At 46.2% G+C, this 18351-nt stretch overlaps 1 protein-coding gene across 2 annotated transcripts; it reads right to left on the bottom strand.

The window, feature by feature from the left end:
- Positions 1-1970: 1970 nt before the first annotated feature.
- Positions 1971-17844, bottom strand: PGD (phosphogluconate dehydrogenase). Of its 2 annotated transcripts, none has more exons than XM_065575455.1 (13): positions 17707-17844; positions 15253-15328; positions 14607-14786; positions 14012-14077; positions 12546-12664; positions 11093-11166; positions 10424-10554; positions 9473-9662; positions 6378-6508; positions 5185-5318; positions 4691-4790; positions 2732-2854; positions 1971-2254 (listed from the first exon to the last, which is right to left on the bottom strand). In XM_065575455.1, the coding sequence occupies exons 1-13, from the start codon at positions 17712-17714 to the stop codon at positions 2135-2137; spliced, it is 1452 nt and encodes a 483-aa protein (XP_065431527.1). In that variant the 5' UTR covers positions 17715-17844; the 3' UTR covers positions 1971-2134. The 2 variants fall into 2 exon arrangements, with proteins under 2 accessions (XP_065431527.1, XP_065431526.1); XM_065575454.1 differs by lacking the exon at positions 17707-17844 and adding an exon at positions 15785-15949.
- Positions 17845-18351: the final 507 nt, after the last annotated feature.

The following is an 18351-nucleotide window of genomic DNA, read 5'->3' as shown; positions in this document are numbered from 1 at the left end:
CCACAGAGTAATTTAAGAACCACTGCCTTAGATATGTGTCTCCAATCATTCAGCAGTCTAGTTTCAAACGATTACACTGGGAGTTATGGTACCCCAAATACCACGTACAACCCTGGGTACAGGGTTGCCCTCTATCACTGGTGAATGTGTCAGGCACAAGTATTCAACAACAGATGATCAAATAGGAAGATAAAGGAGCACTTGTTCCCCCCCCCCCTCCCCTCCCCTCCCCAAAACTGTTATGGCTCAACAGGGCTATAACGAGATTACAAACCACAAGCCAAATCCTGCTCACCTTGCTCATGTTATAAACATACAACTGGAGCAGAGATTGTTTCTCACTGTGTTCATACAGTTCCCAGCACAATGGGACTCCAGATCTTGAATGAAGCATCTAGGTGCTACTAAGTATTAAGAATAGATGGGTAAGATTAGGGGAATTTCAGATAAAAATTGAAAAAACCCTGTCCATGCAGAAAATATTCTAGTGTTGGAAAACAGTTCCCTGGCAGAACTATGCTTGACAACCATTTTCCAAGATAGTTGTGGCTAGCACAGTTCAAGCTGCAGGGTACACCGGTGGGGCTAACAAATCAACTGCAGGTGAGTGCAACAAATGGGATTTTCTCATGCCCATTCAGTTAATGCCACTTCCTGCAATTCATCTGGCAAGATTTTTTGTACAATTGAATTCCTAGAACTTAAAATGCAGGCTGCTATTCCCAAGAGGATGCTTTCACTTGACACTAATCTCTTGCTAGTCATAGTGACATTTAATTGATAGTTGCCTTTGGCTGAAAGCCATTATGTGCCTTAACAGAAATAACCAACAAGGGCAAGGTATGCCTGTAAGAACACTGCACAAAGCTTTCAACACTTAGCAGCGTTTAGAGTGAAGAAAGGGTCATGATGACAAGAACGGAGCACCATCAACAGCCTGCAGGCTCAGTTCTGTGGAGTTCTCAGGAGTCTTACCGATACTGGTTTGAAGAATATGTAGCAGTGGGAAGCTGTAATGAGGCCTTTGCTTGCCCTTGCAACAAATCAGCCAGAGACCTCTTCTGAGTGCAATCACCAGTGTCAGCTCCCACCACCTTCTATTTACAGTGGGCTCCAAACCAGCCACCTGGGGGACAGGTAGCTTCTCCAGCCAGCAGGAATGCACAGCCTTTGGCGGCAGCGGCAGCAGCTCCTCCCTTTCCTTTCTCTCCCCCCCCTTCACTGCCTGCCTGCCTGCTTGCCTGCTTGCCAGCCTTATATAGCCCCGGCTAATGAGGCCAGCAGGTGCTTCTCTTCTAGCAATTAGGCATGGCATACTCAGCCAGCCCCAATTAATACTTCTTAATTGGAGCTGGGCTAACAGGGGCCTGGCTCAGGACCTCCTGGCTAGCACCCTGTTACAGAAGCAAACAGAGAGAGGAAAGCTTTGCACATGAATATAATCATTTTAAAAACCTAATTGTGAAAAAGCATTATCTTAAACCTCCACATAGCAGGGGAGCTAAAGCCAGAGGTGATGGCTTAGTGACTTTAGTATCAATCTTGAAATATTTAGAATCCTTGGAACCACTGGTTTGAATCCGTCCTAGATCAACTCAGCCCTTCTTCTTTCCAAGGGAGGTATATGGAGCTCAAGATGGTAAAGATAGAGAAAGAGTGAGTGCTTTAAAATAAGTCCTTTAGAACCAAGATCTTGCCTGTTCTGAATGGACATTAAAAATCTCATAGCACTTTAATTACCTCCCTCCATCATTGTACAGTGTTGCTTTGCATTGATGGTTTGCCACCCTCCACCTATGAGGTGGGTGCATTTCAGTTGTTCTTTATCTATATGGTTAGTGAAGCTCTTAAGGCTCGTGAACAATAAGAATACAAAATACAAATGGGGGCATTAAATGTGTTCCACTACGTGTTTCTGGCCATCTGAGCTGAGAGAGGAAAAAGCAGGAAGAGAAGAAAACACCCCACAATACATTTAAGTGAGTTTATTTGCCTTCCTTATAAGACACATACATACAAGTTATTATAAAAGTGCCCAGACAAACTCTAGCCAAATGCAGTATAAGTAAAGGGTTGCCATCAAGAGGAATGTCTCAGATCTACAGTATCTTGGCTTCCAGATGAAATATTTCCACTAGGCATTGTAGGATGAAGAGGACACGTTTCCTCCATGACCTGTCCAGTTAGTATGGATAAATTCCCCTGGTTTCGATAACAGTTCATAGGTATGAGCACCAAAGTAATCACGCTGTGCCTAGATGATGAAACACACAGGAACAACACAGTCAAATACCAATGTCACTGAGATGTTGCACCTTATATCCCACCTCTGTATGTAGGTATCTATTTAGGTTCTCATACCAAGCCCATTGCCGTGGTGTCTGAGTGACACCCATTTTAAAAGAAATATATGTCTTGAACGTGTACACGTGATCTGTTATACGATAGCAAAAACATCAGAAAAGCAGATTCAGACTGGAGAACACAAGCAGGAAGGGGCAGGGGGAGAGAGGAGTAACCTGACCCCACAACATTTTATTGCTATCAAAGTGTGAGGTAATTTAAGATTTCAGGGTGTGAACCCAGGAATAACGCATAGAAGAGGTGGCAATACAGAAGAAAGGCTTTTGGCAGGTGATCCTTCACACACTGATGTGCTGCTGTTGTTTTTTCCCCCCTTGGGCTGAAATTTCAGCCTCACAGGTCTCAGTGTGGAGTCTCGGGTGCTTACCTGAATCAGGTTAGCTGGCAGCATCTCATGCCTGTACCCATCATAAAAGGAAAGTGCCGTAGTGAAGCAGGGCATAGGGATGCCAATCTGGACTCCAGTGCTGATCACACGTCGCCAGGAGTCCTGATGGAGAATAAAGAGAAAGAAGGAAACAGACTGCTTAGCCAGCAGCATGCAGGACTACAGCAGAGGTTACTGGTCTCTAGTCTAATGGCATGTTCTTATTGGCAATCATCACCCTGGATCAAGTGAGCAGATTTTCCTGCCAGTATACATAAACTAAAGCAGTCCAGAGTGCTGCCCAGCAAGACAGAATTGACAAACAAGACACACACAGTATACACAATCAGATGTAAAACTCAGGCAGGAACTCTGCTCTTTCACATATGCAGGGAGAACAAATTCCAAAGAGAAGAATATAATAAGCAGAACACTGAGCAAATAAGGCGTTTTCAGTAATCCTAATGAAAGAGCGCACAGTGACTCCCTGAGGGCACAAGAGACTAGCACGTTGCTTCAGAAAGGTATGTGGACAATCTTTTGATTTAGTTGGGGATTGGTCCTGCTTTGAGAAGGGGTTGGACTAGATGAGCTCCTGAGGTCCCTTCCAATTCTGATATTCTATGATTTTGTCTCAATGTTAAATCTGATTTAGTAACGTGCATAGGATATTCAGCTTTAGTGAATGGAATTGAATCGTAATAAAATGACTCAATTGGCCATACAGACACTCTGTTTATAGTTCTAACTGGACTCATCTCCTGCCCAGATCAGAACACTTTATTTGGACAGTCCTAGGTCTAGTGAACGAAGAGCCTAGTACATTGCTGGTACTATGCTACTGCATACACTAACAGCAGAATTTTTTAGCTACAAAATATGTAATCCAAACTCTGTACAGCAGGCCCCTTCCAAGGTAAAAGGTATCGTCAGTGGTGAGAATGAGGTTTCACCTGGTTAGACAAAAGACCCCCCCCAAAAAAAAAAAAAAAACCAATTCTAGAACCACTGCTGCACTCCTGTCTGATAATTTCACATGAAAATGGAGGGGCAAACTTAAGAGTTTATGGTTGCTACTAATGGAACTCCCAGGATGAGGAACTAGTTGAATGGGTGTCAGCAAATTACATTTTAGAAACTGATGAGTCATAGTAGCTGAGGATGAATTAATGTGAATTATGGTCACAGCTACAAAGAACTGAACATCTGTTTGCCAGTATATTACTTCTGGGGAAATCATATTAATACTTTGTGACACTCAAGGAGACGTGTGTTACATTTGACACTTTATGGCAAGTCTAGGAAGAGTTACCCTCTGCAGTACATCATCACCTCCAAGTCCTATAGTCTAGGAAGAGTTCAGTTCAGCTCTCAATACATTTGGATATCAAAATTATAGGGTAGTAACTTTACCCATTACAGTCAAACTCACTCCCTTTTTTCCTTTATTTAGATGTAATACCTCCATCTTTCTGATGAGATGGAAATGAAATGTCTTGATTTCATGTGGGCATTTTACAACTGTGTGGGTGTTATCTTTGGCATCCAGGCCAAATTCTAATTTGGATAATTAGATTTTGCCTCACTATGGTTACAAATGGTGTAGTTTCACTGGTTATGATTATGTTTCACTTCCTGTTCTAGGTTGCACATAGTGGTAGTGCTAAACAGCTGGCATGTCCCACCATGGAGATGCTGAATTTCAATGGTGGATGAGTGATTCCTAGATGCATACATTGTATTCACATGCACGCACACACATGCAATCCCAAAGCACTTTAGAATTACCTAAAGCTCTTTGGGATTAAGGATGTTACATAAAAAAGATATTTTAAAGACTCTTTCTCTGCCCTCTCTTTTTGGACCTAACCACATTGCAGAAGGGGTGTTTTGGGGTACAACTGGAATGTACTAGGTTTATAAATTGTTGCTTTTGCGTTCTCCCTTCTTCAGACACACCTGACAGTCCTCCACAGCCTTCTTAAAGAAGTCATCCAATAGCAGGTTCTGGAGATCGGGGTTTCGGTCAAAAGCATCTTTGATTTTCCCCAGGAATGCACTAAACAGGACAGACACAAAGCTGGAATTAGGTATCAGTGGTGGGAGCTGTGAATGGCCTAGAATCCAAGGGGCTAAGGACTGGGATTTGACAGGCAGCCAGAAAGGCACAGTGTTTACAGAACTCAACCAATCAACAGATTCCAAACACCAACACCTAGGGGCAAACAACAAAGTGAAAAAATGAAAAGGAGATCAGCAGTGGCTGAGCAACATATAAACTTGACATCAGGTTGCATGAGCTCCACTATTGACTTAGGCAGCAGCAGCCCAGTATCATATTAACAGATAAAATACAGGAGATCTTCCACAGAGATCTCTGAGTGGGCCAGTCCAGCAAAGGGCAAACCAAACTGCTCTTTGGTCAGCATTCCCTGCCCCAATTGCTCTCTTACCTTCTGATGATGCAGCCTCCCCTCCACATCAATGCAATGCCACCGTAGTTAATTGTCCAGCCAAATTCTTTGGCTGCCTGTCTCAGCAGCATGAAGCCTTGAGCGTAGGAGATAATCTTGGAGGCATACAGTGCCTAGAAAGAGACAAATCAGATTTAGGGAAGCAGCCCACAAACTCTGATGGAAGAACTTTGCAATGTGACCCAAAAGCAGAGCACACAAGTCCCACCAAGGTCCATCTCAGGGGCAACACTCCAGTTATATGTAAGAAACTCATTTACTGGATTCCAAACGTTCCTAAATACTACCTCTGATGGTCTAAGCCTTTTCAATCTCACAGGTCAAAAGAATATAGTTGATCCAGGTCAATAGGTACTTGATAAATCTCTCTCCTATGCCGTTCGGACGGCTAACATCAAAATATCACTATTTTCTTGCGTTAGTGCTACCCTCATCTATTACTCGAAGAAAAAGATAGTCAAATTCTACTTAGTTTTAGTCAGGCTTGTGGTTTTGCTTGGGTTTGGGGTTTTTTGGGTGCATCTATTCCAGTAGTTTCCCCCAGAATGTATGGGTACCACAGAAAAGGAGACTGCTAAAAGAGCAAGTAAGCACTCTTCACTTAATCTGGAACACACACATACATCTTTTTGTCTCCTTTTATTCCCTGAGCCTTTTGCCAGGCAGATTTTCCTGCAAGAATAAATATTTGGCACTTCTCTAGCACATTCCATCTGAGAAGCTCAATGGGCTCTACCAGTGTTAACAAATGTAGCCTCTGCAATGGGCAGAAAGTGAAATACCATCTCCATTGTACAGATAGGGAAATGGAGACACAAAAAGGTAATGTGAATTGCCCAAGATCACACACTGAGTTAGTGACTAGACTAGGAAGGGCAACTGGTTCCCAGTCTTGTGCCTGTATCACCCTTCATCCCAACTGGGATCTTTCTCTGGTCCATGAACAAGTTCCCCATTAACCATATTTTACTGCATCTCAGTTGGCACACAGTGGGAGAAATGGGCAAGATATGACAGGAGCTGGTCCAGGGCAGGCTCCAATGGCTGGAGACAGGGAGAGCACAAGAGCGCAGCCAGCATGTGTCCCATTCAGAATTCCCGACTCACAGCATCCAAGCTCACTTTGTCCCTGCAGCTCTAATGCAGAGCTCTGGCTAGGAGCCCTGACTCACCTTGCGAATATCTTCCAGAAATGCCTTCTTGTTCCCACTGAACTGAGTCATTTTGGGCCCGTCCAACCGTTTGCTGGCCTGTACCCTCTCATCCTTGAGGGAAGACAAGCACCGTGCAAAGACAGCCTCACCTTTACTCAGAGAAGGAAAGAGAAGACATTTAGCAAGCACAAGCCAAACAATGAGGTCTTTCTAGCCTATCGCATGCAGAGCCAAGGCATGGGGACAGGTGTTTATAGAGATGGGATGACAGCAGCAGGCCACATTGCCATGCAAGGAAGGTCAGGTTTATGAATGACAGAGGACTCCCACTGGCCACACCAAAGGGAATTTCCTCGGTCTACAGGAAGAGGACCTTTTATCAAGCACCTCTTGACAGCTGATTCACAGTGTGGGGCTGAGTCTCCACAATCTAATCTAGCCAGAGAACTCTTGTTCAATAGAGGATCCTAAGAAATGGAGAGGGGAGGATCTAAAAATAGCAGAAAGTGAGGGGTGGAGGAGGAGAGAGAGTGAGAGTGGGGAATAGCCCACACCCTGAGATCTGGAGAGTCCAAGGAAAGAAAGGTGGCTTCCAAGGCACCATTTACTTAGGTTTTTGGATGAATTATCTGAATGTCAGGAAGGAGGAATCGATCAGCCAGAAACACAGCCACCGGGCTAGAGCAGTTTTGGGCAGCATTCCTTGGCCTGACTGAGTGTTCTTAAAACAACATAAGGCATCTACTATGTTGCAGGGGTCCTGGACAGAAATAATCAATGTTTCCTTATTTGTGAAAGGAACTTCAATCTTTTGGTCTTAGTTTCCTTCATCCATAAAATACAGACAATTTTGTATTGCAGTGTATCTTAGGGAGAGGTGGGGTTAGGAGACTAAAGAAATATTTGCACAGTGCTTTGAAGGTGAGAAGCACTTACACAAATACCAAGTATGATGCACATTAATTGGAGATGCTTTTCTAGGAAATCCTCAGCACACACAAAAATGCTGCAGACAAACATTACAAATAAATCTACTTCATAGGGGAAGTGAAAATTTTTTATCTGTTAAGACCTTAGTTCTGGCAGTCAGAGGCCCATGCAAGATTCGAACAACATCACTAAGCAAGCTAGGGAGCTGCATTCCTCAGAGTGCTGTAGAAGCAAGCAATATCATCAACTCTTGCATGGAAGCCAGAACCCTGAATTCTTGTCCTGGCAGACAGATAAAGGCAAAACTAACTCACAGATATGTTATTTTAAAGTGTATTCATTTGTAATTTTAATCTGTACAGATATTCAGGGAAGGAACTGGGAATTTAAACAGTTTCCTTTACTTTTTAGCATTTGAGGTCTTTCAGGGGACTGACAGAAATATGAAATCATATAAGACTTTTCTTCTTCCTTTCCAATGAATCTCTGGTTACAAAAAAGTCTTTCTTTCATACTCCTGTGAATGAGTCATAGGTTTGCACAGGACTTCCCTGTCGTAGGTTATCATACTTTATCGTAATCAGAACTAGCCACTCCTTTTCATTCTTGCCCAACCCGTTTCCTTCTGCTTTATTGTGGAGGGAGCATGACTCTGCTATTGCAGGGAGGAAGTTGCAAGTCACCCTGATGAAAGGAGAAAGATGTAGCAACTGCACTAAGAATGTCCAGTATTTGCACAGGGGTTGTTGTGAAGCACTAACTCCACAAGCCACTCCTGCAGCACAGAATTATATTTGGGAAATGCCTACACCCTTGATCCTTGCAAAAGCAGGAGCCCAAGCAAGGGAACTTTACCAACCAAATGGAGGACGCAACAATTTAAAAGTAAACAAATCCCTGAGAGTTTTAAAGCTCTGCTACAATATTTAAATTATTCAGCAAATAGCAGCCTCAGCCCTACTTCGTAAAAATGTTTTTTGTTGCAGTGCAGCCAATCTTCTCTGGATTCAGCTGGCCACAGAGGGAGGGATCAATACGATTTATCTTCTAAAACAAGGGGGCTTAGCAAAACAACAGGGGAGAGAAAAGGAGGTGGGAAAAAGAGCAGGAAAAATAAAGCGAACTCTGACAACAGATGGAACTTCCCAAAGTTAAAGTCCACACTAGAGCTTGTAGCATGAATTTAAAACACATCTGTAACATAGTTTGGGTGTCTACCGCTAACACACCTGCAATTTCACAGCTGTGTTCAGAAACTATGCTAGAGACAACCATCAGTGGTAGGTGGGTAATTATGTGTGTATGTGGGTGGTTACTTTTCAGGCACAATTTAGGGGCCTGACCCAAAACCTACTGAAGTCAATGAAAAGATTCCCACTGACTTGAATGGGCTTTGAGTCAGACCCTAAGCTAACCAAAGCAGTTTAAAGAAAATTCTGTTCACATTGCATAGAGAAACCATGCAAACAATCATCATGTTGGAACACAGATGGCAACTATGCTTCTTACAGATAAATGCTCAAAATCCATTTTCAAAGACAGATGGGGGGTTAGTGCTGTTTAAGCCATAGTGCAGACAAGGCCTAAGTGTCCCTGTCTAGTCAGATCAATACTGTGTCATTCGAGTTCTGCTAAAACTATCACATGGAAACAGGGGAGAAGAAAGTTACATGGATGGTGGAAAAATAATTCCTACATCTTCAGGGAGATGCAAGTTCTTCTAAAGCTATAGCAGAAATACGAGTTTCTTATTCCACACATTTTCAAGGCTGTGATATGACTCGGCATCAGGCACCGGGGGAGTATAGATTACTGAGAACAGGGCTGAACCAAACTAGAGTGATAAATATTAAAAACCCCCTCCCACATCTTGGTCTGGTATTGAGTCACCACCAGCTAAGGAACTAAATACCATGGGGGTGGAGGGAAAAAGAGGTGTTGACAGTACAAGTGGGACATATGATTAGGGAGAACTCCCACAGAAGGTAAGCAAAGAGCAGGGAGTAGTTTGCCCTACTGTCAAAGGGCAAAAGAGCCTTAAACTGTTAGATCAGGGATAACAGAGACAGAATCATCTTCATCATGGGCTTATCCCCTTTACTGCTAAGTGTTCCATGGCTAACATAATGTTAGACTAGTAGAACAAGAGACAGTAATATCAGACAGACTGACAAGTCAGTTACCGATGAGTGTGACAGGAACTCCATATTCCAGGGCCGAGATGGCTGTCCACTTCCCAGTGCCTTTTTGACCTGCGCTGTCCTTGATCTTTGGCAGCAGGTGTTTGCCATCAGAGTCCCTGAACTTGAAGATGTTGGCTGTGATTTCAATCAGGAAAGAGTCCAGCTCTGTCTTATTCCATTCTCCAAACACCTTGATGGGGAAACCAACAATGGGATTGCAAGAGGGATACTCACTTGAATTCAAATTACTGGCACCCCTTCAAACACACTGACAATCTTAGCCCATTTGTCAGGCAACTACTTAACAGCTCAGAAGAGGAACTAGCATGTCCCCATGTCAGAGGTACCCCAGGTGCATGGAGCTGCAAAGCAGCCATCTCCAAACAGAAACATACAGGCATATTCTGGCCTGATACTACAATCTTGAGCCATACGGGGAGTGGAAACGCCTCATTCCATGACACCACACTCTTGGCACTTTGACTATTTATGGCTCATCCCAAGATTAATCAGGACTCTATAAGGATTATCTACCTACATTATTGAATCCCACCCTGCTTTAAGGGATCTCTGTGACCTACATTACTGGCTTATATGGAGGAAGTTCATTAGCTTCTTCAGCCCAAGTCAAGGAACAAGGGAACAACAAGTAGAAACACTTCAAATCTCACCAAGACAGATTCTTTCCCAGGGCAGGAGGCACATGGGGAATGAAAGATCTGTGGCAATGGTCTAAAAGTGTTCAAGGTTTAAGACCCACCTCAGCTGGTGCCCATGGACATTGCCCCACAGGCCCTAGCAGAAGATGTGGTAGAGGATTCTACTAGAGACATTAGCTATGCTCCATCCTAATTGCCTTCAAAGCAGAGCAGTCACTTGCTAGGTCTCAGGGCAGAGGTGAAACAGACGGGGGGGGGGGGGTGGGAGCGGAGAAGAAAGGCTGTGGCTCACCGTTGCCATCTCATCATGTTCCATGCCCAGTATATCCTTCATCAGGTGGTAGGCCTCACAGATCAGCTGCATGTCTCCATATTCAATCCCATTGTGCACCATCTTCACAAAGTGCCCAGCACCTTCTTCTCCTACCTGCCAAAGAGACATCACAGGGTGCCTTCAGACACACTGCTGCCACTGCTACTAAATACGTGCCCATAGTTTCCCTTTGCTTAGTATGGCTTTGTGAGTTTAGTACTGGGGAAAGGCAGCCTGGACACACCAAACGTCTGTTTGTGTGTAGATACTGCGTGGCAGCTTCCCTCACATCGCTCCAGCAATGTGCCCCACCTGGGATGACAGAGGAGTTCATTCTCTACAACCAATTCCTTCCTTGGTCTCTGCTGAAACTGTTAAAAAGGGAAATATCTGTGATGGTGGCTTCAGTGCTGTGGACATGGGTCCATGTGGACAGAGAGCATGTGAAGGGTGAAGTACTACAGAACAGCAAATCTGTACTGGGTGCAGCAGTCTGAAGGATCAATGCAAAAAGTAGCCCTGCTTTGTTAAACGATACATTTGTAGTTTGTGTGACGTGCGCACACACACACACACAGATTTCAGTGGCCTAAACACCCAAGCGATGGATCTAATCACATTCCAAGATCTGTCAATGTCTGTCAGTACTTGCCCAGTCACAACAGGGTTCCCCAGTGTTCACTTTAGCAGCAACGCTTTGAAATATCTTCTTGATGTGAGGCCTGTGGAGAGGAATGATATAATTCAGCAGCCAGACAGAAACATTACAAGAGAAAATTTATCCATGTTGTACTGCCACTGTAACTCACCCCCAGACCAGATGGGGAGAGGGGACTTGGCTACCAGACATCTCCATCAAAATCAAGATAAAGGCAAAATGCCTCAAGAATTAGCCACCCCATGCAGGATATAGCAAACCGCACAAGCTGTGCATTTATACAGCGCCTTGTAGAGGAGGCCGTCAATGCACTTCACAAAGGTGGCAACTATTATCCCCTCTATTTTGCAGATGGGGAAGCTGAGGCAGAGACAGATTAAATGCCATGCCCAAAGTCATATAATATATGAGTCAGTGGCAGAGCCTGAACGGAACCCAGATTCTTTGGCTTGCAGCCCTACACATTAACCACAACATCAGTCTTAGCTGCTTTGGAAGGGGAGAGGTAAGAGGCTTAATGAACGTTAACTGGGAGATTGTGCCAAGCAAATGATATGGTATGAAAGAACACTGAGTCAGGAGTGGGTGAAAGGAGCCACCTGAGAGGAGCATGAACATAGAACGGGGTGCAGGAAGAGAGGAGGCCAGAGTTCTAGGTGGGGATGGAAGAAAGGAGCAGCCTTTATCCACGTGTTTAAGATTAAAAGAAAAGCAGAGATTACTTTTGTCATTGCCAACTTGGCACCATCGAGTTGGAACAGGCTGATCTGAGAGGTAAAGCTGGTGCGAAGCGACAGGACTTTTCAGTTTCTAAAGCTGTCTTTTCCTTGAGCCAAGAATAAGCCCAGAAAACAAAATGTCTCTCCAGACATACAGGAAAAAAAATCACCAGGCACAGATCCCCAAACCGTTATTGCTGTACAGCCCCTTCCAGTGACCTGGGGGTGGGAGAAGGAGCTGGATCGAGAGCCATGTGTGTGTGCAAGAATTCATGCATCCTAGAACAGTTCGGAGACTGAAGAGCCAACTAAGCCTCCTTTGAGCTATGAGTCACTGCAGCAGCTCCTGTTGCTACCCGTGTTATAACTAGCAATTTCTCAGCTGGTACGGAGTCCCAAAAGAGTCAAATAAAGGTCTCTGGTATCTCTGGTCAGGTTCCCCATTCTCCTCTCCCCATGACTATGCCTTGTACGGTTGGTGCCTCCATCTGCACACCATTGAGAAGAAAACTGGGTAAGTCTTGACTGCCATGAACAGCCAGGACTGCCTGTGACCTCAGCTGGGCTGAGAAGTCCTGAGCCCCCAGGAAACATTAACTGTCTCTTGATATAGACACACCCCACCCTCATCAGTACCCTCTGTTCCCAACACCCAGAGAAGACTTCGTTATTCCATGACCAGTCTACAAGAGGAGCTGGTGGGAATGGGAGGGCTGATACTTACCAAGCCTCTTTGTCTCCTCCTGGCATGAGCGAGGGTCCGTACCTGGCACCCTCCTCTCCCCCACTAACACCGCTTCCTACAAACAAGATGCCCTTTTCCCGGAGTTCTTTACAGCGCCGCTGAATGGGAGAGAGAGAAATTGTATTCAACAAAAGCTTTTCTGAAACAGAGGAGGGGGAATCCTTCATTTTACTTCAAACGCTCATGGGGTCAGGACAGAGCCAGGACAGAGATGGCACCATTTGGGCCCAAAGATAATTTTTTCAGTTCTGCTTTGGTCATGGCAATATGTGGCATCAAAGAGGAAAATACACACAGGCTGCACTTTGAACATTAGGAAACTTCCCCTTGCTCCCCCACTGACATGGGTCCTTGCAAAGAGAAGATAAGGACTTGGCCCCCTGTGTGTGAAAATGTCACATGTTGGCAAATGGAATGCAGGGCTTGTAAAGGCTCAGAGCCTTAGATGCTAGGTGATACGTGCTGTGTGCAAAGGTATGGGGATGCGTGGGGAGGATCAACCCCAAGAGGAGCCAATGAGCCCATTAGACAGAGAGAAAGAGAACATTCCATCATGAACACTGATGTTCTCTCCATGGGAGAGTGACATAGTCTAGTAGCTTAGCTCAGGACTAGGAGCCAGAAACTCCTGAGTATTAATCCTGAATCTGACACTGGTTTCTTCTGTGACTTTGGCCAAGTCACAAGCTCTCTGCCTTGATTTCTTTATCTGGGATGATAATATCAACATTCCTCTTGGGGCATCGTGAGGATTAATCCATGTTTGTGAGGTGCTCTAAGATACCCAGGTGAAATATACTATAGACATGACATTATCATTAGCTTGTTTAACAGGCCTCTGTTATTCCACAAACAAGGCAACAGGAACAACTGACTCAATGCATGTCAGGTATTCATTACCAGCACAGCCATCTCTTGACACACGGCAGTTTTATCCAAGTGAATTATTCCTGTACTATCCCATGCTCATGGGATACATGGCCAGTGGAATGACACCAATATTGCCTATTAGCATATATGCTATGACCTCATGTTCCTGTCAGGCAACAGGTCTGCTATAAGCATCCTGGCTTCCTCAACTCTCCTTGACAATGTTTGAGACCCTGGAGTGCCAGAGATTAGAACAGATGCATTTTCAAAGGGGCTTTGTTCTAATGAGGCCAGTGTTTTTATTGCTATATTTCTGGACACAAACACACCTTTCACGGGTCTGCTCCTACAATAAGGACCTAGCAACACTAAAATAGCTCTTTAACAGGTCTGTCAGTAAGGGGGCTCCACTGCAGACAGAATTTGGTTTGGTTCCCCCCCCTACAGGAGAGTAAAAGGCATCCATGGATACAGCAGTCCTGGTTCACCCATTTCTGGGAGGAAAGAACCACTGTCAGGGCATTCTCAGCCCATTCACCTAGAGGAAGGGGTCTAGAAGGCAGCATCAGGCTTACCGTGGTGTCCCTGTACTCTGAATTCCCTCCATCAATTATGATGTCTCCAGCTTCCAGCAATGGCACCTGCAACCAGAAAAGAAAAAATAAAATCAATCGGCATTATTATTTGGTCCATATAGGAAAAACTTAGAACTGACCTGCAACTGAGATCCCTGAAAGGTCAGAGTGAACTCATCAGAACCTGTTCTGGATGGTATTGCCTTAATCACAAGCAACCCACATTTTAGGGGCCAGATTTATTAAAGGCTCATCACTAGATTGGGCTCCTCAACAACAGAATCCAAAGGAAAAAAAAAAGGGGGATGGTTGTGTGTGTGTTTTCCCCATCTATAAAGCAGAGACATCACCATATCTACTTGGGAGTAATTAGTGTCTGTAAAGTTCTTTGAGATGCGTCTAGCAACCAAACCTTTATTTTAAGGCATTCTTCTAACTGATTTTAATCTCCTCCGGTTCTCATATGCAAGTGACTTTAAGCAATGCCAAGTTAGCAGTCTATGAGATTGTCTCTGCAACAATGGGAAAATGGAGCTGGCATGGGGGCAGCAGAGAACAAGGGGCCAATAGCAGCTAGGAAGGAAACTATCCTCACCAGACTTTTGATGAAATCATCCACCGCACTTCCAGCTTTCACCAGCAAGATGATCCGACGGGGCTTTTTCAGCTTGGAGACCATCTCTTGTAGACTGTGAGCCCCAATCACTTTGGTTCCCTTGGCCTCATTAGCCAGAAAAGCATCCACTTTGGACACCGTCCTGTTAAATGCACAGACCTGGGAAAGCAAGAAACCCTGTCTGTGACACCTCCTAATGTGATGATGTCCATATCAATCAATAGTCAGCTAGCTCCAGCATTATACACTTCTCTCCTGCTTCCGCCCTACAAGAAGCCACATGTCAGTGCTACTCCTGCAGCTTTGCTGTATGTCTCTGCATTAGGTTCAATCATGAATGGACGTTCCAAGTGCAATTGCAACCCCCGAAGGACAGATTGATGTCTAACAAATCCATGTGTGATCTCAATTCCTGGCTAGACACAGATGAGTACAGCCCTCTCCTCCAATTCCCTTCCTTTATGAGCAGCAACAAAGGCTGTGATAAAAGGCAAAGAATCTGAACTCAGGACACTGTTCATGTACACCACCTCCCACACAAATTAAAATGCCCAGCTGCTGCTCTTGGACACTAGGGATTCAGCCCTTGGGAACGACAAATAATTCCCCAATTTCCTTCACTCACCACAAAGCCATGGTCGTTCATGTTTAAAATCAGGTTCTGACCCATTACGGCCAGTCCAATCAAAGCAATGTCAGCTCTGAAAAGTAGAACAACAACACATCAATATCAGAAAGATTCCAACTGTCATTAACAATGATCCTTTCATGGTCTACCAGGCTATTTTGGTCTCCTGCACTGTTCAGTGAACCTGTGCTGGTGAGAGTGTACATATATACTCCCTGCTCTTACATACACTATAGAGCACTCTATATTACATTGTGAGCCCACAGGATTAACTGATTCTGGTCTCAGGCAGAGACAGTGGAGTGGTGAACACAACAGAGCTCTCCAAAGTGCATACCAAGTGATGGGTCCCTTCCCAACTACCAAGGCAAACAAGTCCTGGAAGGAAGAGAGAAGGAAAATACCCCACCACACACACACACACACACACACACCCCAGCAACTAGAGAGGAGGGGCAAGAGGTGATACTGTGCCAAATGCAGTCAGAGTGAGCAGCCCAATACCCCAACACAGAGCTGGAGTGCTCACACTGTGGCAGTGCAGACCCAACCAATGGCACCGTATCACAACATCTGGACATCACTTCGCATTTCTGTATTTTGCTGCATCTCCAACAGGTGCCAAGGAGGCTCTTCAAGGCTGGTATCACTGCCCTGGCAGGGGGTGGAGGAGGGAATGAAGTAGTGCTGGAGACTGATTCAAAGAGAGATAATGGGGACATAAGGGACTGATACAAGGAGAAACACAGCTCCCATCCCTGTTTCAGGATGACAGGACAATCAATACCACAGATGTCATTTTCACAAGGTCAGGGCTCCACGCCCAGCAGCACCTGGATTTTGCCTCAGGCCTCTGACAAAGCATATCAATCCACTTTAACTGACAGAAATCCAGCTCACTGAGCCACTTGGTTATCATGTCCTCTCTCCCCAAAGTCTTGTGGTTTATTGCACAGGACGCTGAAGAAAGAAGTTGGGAGGAACTACCAGAGCCACCAACTTCCCCAAGCTCTGCAAGGTAGAGATGAGCTACCTTATACAGAGAGACACTTCTGTGCAGCAGTCTTCATATGAATGATGTCTGCCCTATCCCCTCTTCACTCTGCCAGGAATCTTCTCTCTCTTCCACATCAGCTTGATGGTTCACCTGATTATCCATTTGTTTTGGGAGTTATCCTGCCCCCCGCTCTGACCTCTGAGGCTGATAATTAAAGGCTGGGCTGTATATTCTAGAGAAAGATCAGTGAGGGAGGACATTTGTCTCCAAGCTCAGGACCCTGAAATACTCAACATTTCAGACAGGAGAGTAGTTCTGCCCCAGCACAGATTCACAACCTGTCTTTCACCTTCTGTTCATGCTTTTAAATTCCTTTGCCCTGTACAGGTCCATCTGTAACCTGACAATTTCCAGTAGGAGTTACCAATAGGACATATATTTGGCAACACTTTTCCGGTGAGTAATGTTTCTCAACTTATTAAGTCAAGAAGGAAAAAGAAAGGTGAAATAATTAACGAGAATTTCAGCCAGAGGCTACAAAGCGACTGCATATTTTCTGACTATTTTGCTGGATGACAAACTGAATTAATAACTGACTATTGTGTTAGCATGAAGCTTGAGTCCCACTAAGGAAGTCACTGAAGGCAACAATCCAGCTCTCATCAAATTCTGATGCCCTCTCACCTGAGAACGCTAAGCAGAACTCTTCACTGCCACCCCCCTCAATCCTACCCAAGAGTGGCCCATGTCAGTGGTCCCTGGGCATTACTGTGGGATGGGCAAAATGAGCCCAGTAAGGCTCAGGTCAAAGTCTGAGCAAGGTGGTTCCAGTCTCCTGGGTGGCGGGGCAGACGGGAGATCCTCCTCTCAGCCCCAAGGAAAAAACCTTACTCCCAGACTTTAAGGCCAGAAAGGACTGTCTGTCTTCCCCTAGTCCAGTGGTTTTCAACCTGTGACCCATGGACCCCAGGGGGTCTGCGGCTATGTCCAAGATTTCCAAAGGGGCCCGCACCTCCATTTGGAACTTTTTAGGGGTCCACAAATGAAAAAGTTGAAACCCATTGACCTGGTCTAACCTCCTGCACACGAACCTCCCCGCCCCGCCCCGCCCCTTCAACCATCCGGTTCCCCACTTCTGAGCCAGCCAGAAAGCAACCGTGCAAGGTCGGCATCCTCGTACTCTGCCCGCCTGGTCATTCCCAGGGGCCGGGGCCTCGCCACCGAGGGGACCAGCCAGCCCAGCGCGCTTCAGGTCAAGGCCACGCACTACCCCGGCGCAGCCAGACACAGCCCGAGCGCCCCCGCCCGCCTGGGTGTCAGGCGGCTACCGCGCCAGGCCGCCCTGGCCCGCTGCTCGCTCGGGGGAGGCTCCGCTCCGCTCCCCGCAGCCCGGCCTGGGACCGCCAGCGCGCCGGGCAGCAGCCAGATAGGTCCGCCCTGCCCGCGGGACTCACTGTGCCATGGCGGCGGCGACTCCCTTCGGTGGGCCGGTGGGTGACTGAGCAGGCAGCGGCGCGGCCGGACCAGCTGTACTCGCCCAGCTCCGCTCCCATGGGCCCAAGGCCGCTTCCGCCTCTCGGGGCGGGGGGGGCGGGACTTAGGGGCTCGTCCTCGCCTACTTCCGCCCCATCTATGGGCTGATGGCTCAGACAGGCCCAGCAGAGCGCCGATCTCATCGCCCTTTATTGGGGCAGGAACCGCCTTCAAGGCCTAAGAGCAAGGGAGTGGTAGGCAGGAGCCAGTTAGGCCAGGCAGCTGGCCAGGTCTCCTTTATACAAAATGCAGCACAGCCCACCCTCACGGAGGGGCTATGGATACTACTGTAGAAATCCAGTGCTAAATCCAGAGGGTTGCTATCTTCTAATCGCACAAACCCACACACCTTTGCCCCATCCTACCCCTTTGAGGTCCCTCGCTCCAGCCCCCCTTCTGTCACTCACTCTTCCCCACCCTCACTCACTTTCACTGGGGTTGGGGTGTGGGAAGGGGCTTAGGGCTGGGGTGCAGGCTCTAGGGTGGGGCTAGAAATAAGGGGCTCAGGGCTGGGGCTTGAGGTGTGGGAGGGGGTGAGGGCTCTAATGGGGGGGGTGCACAACTGG

This window comes from Chrysemys picta, chromosome 21 (assembly GCF_011386835.1).
Source record: "Chrysemys picta bellii isolate R12L10 chromosome 21, ASM1138683v2, whole genome shotgun sequence".
In the NCBI taxonomy this organism is placed as follows: domain Eukaryota; kingdom Metazoa; phylum Chordata; order Testudines; family Emydidae; genus Chrysemys; species Chrysemys picta.
Note: the sequence above shows the minus strand (reverse complement) of the source record. Positions and strands in the feature narration are given on the sequence as shown.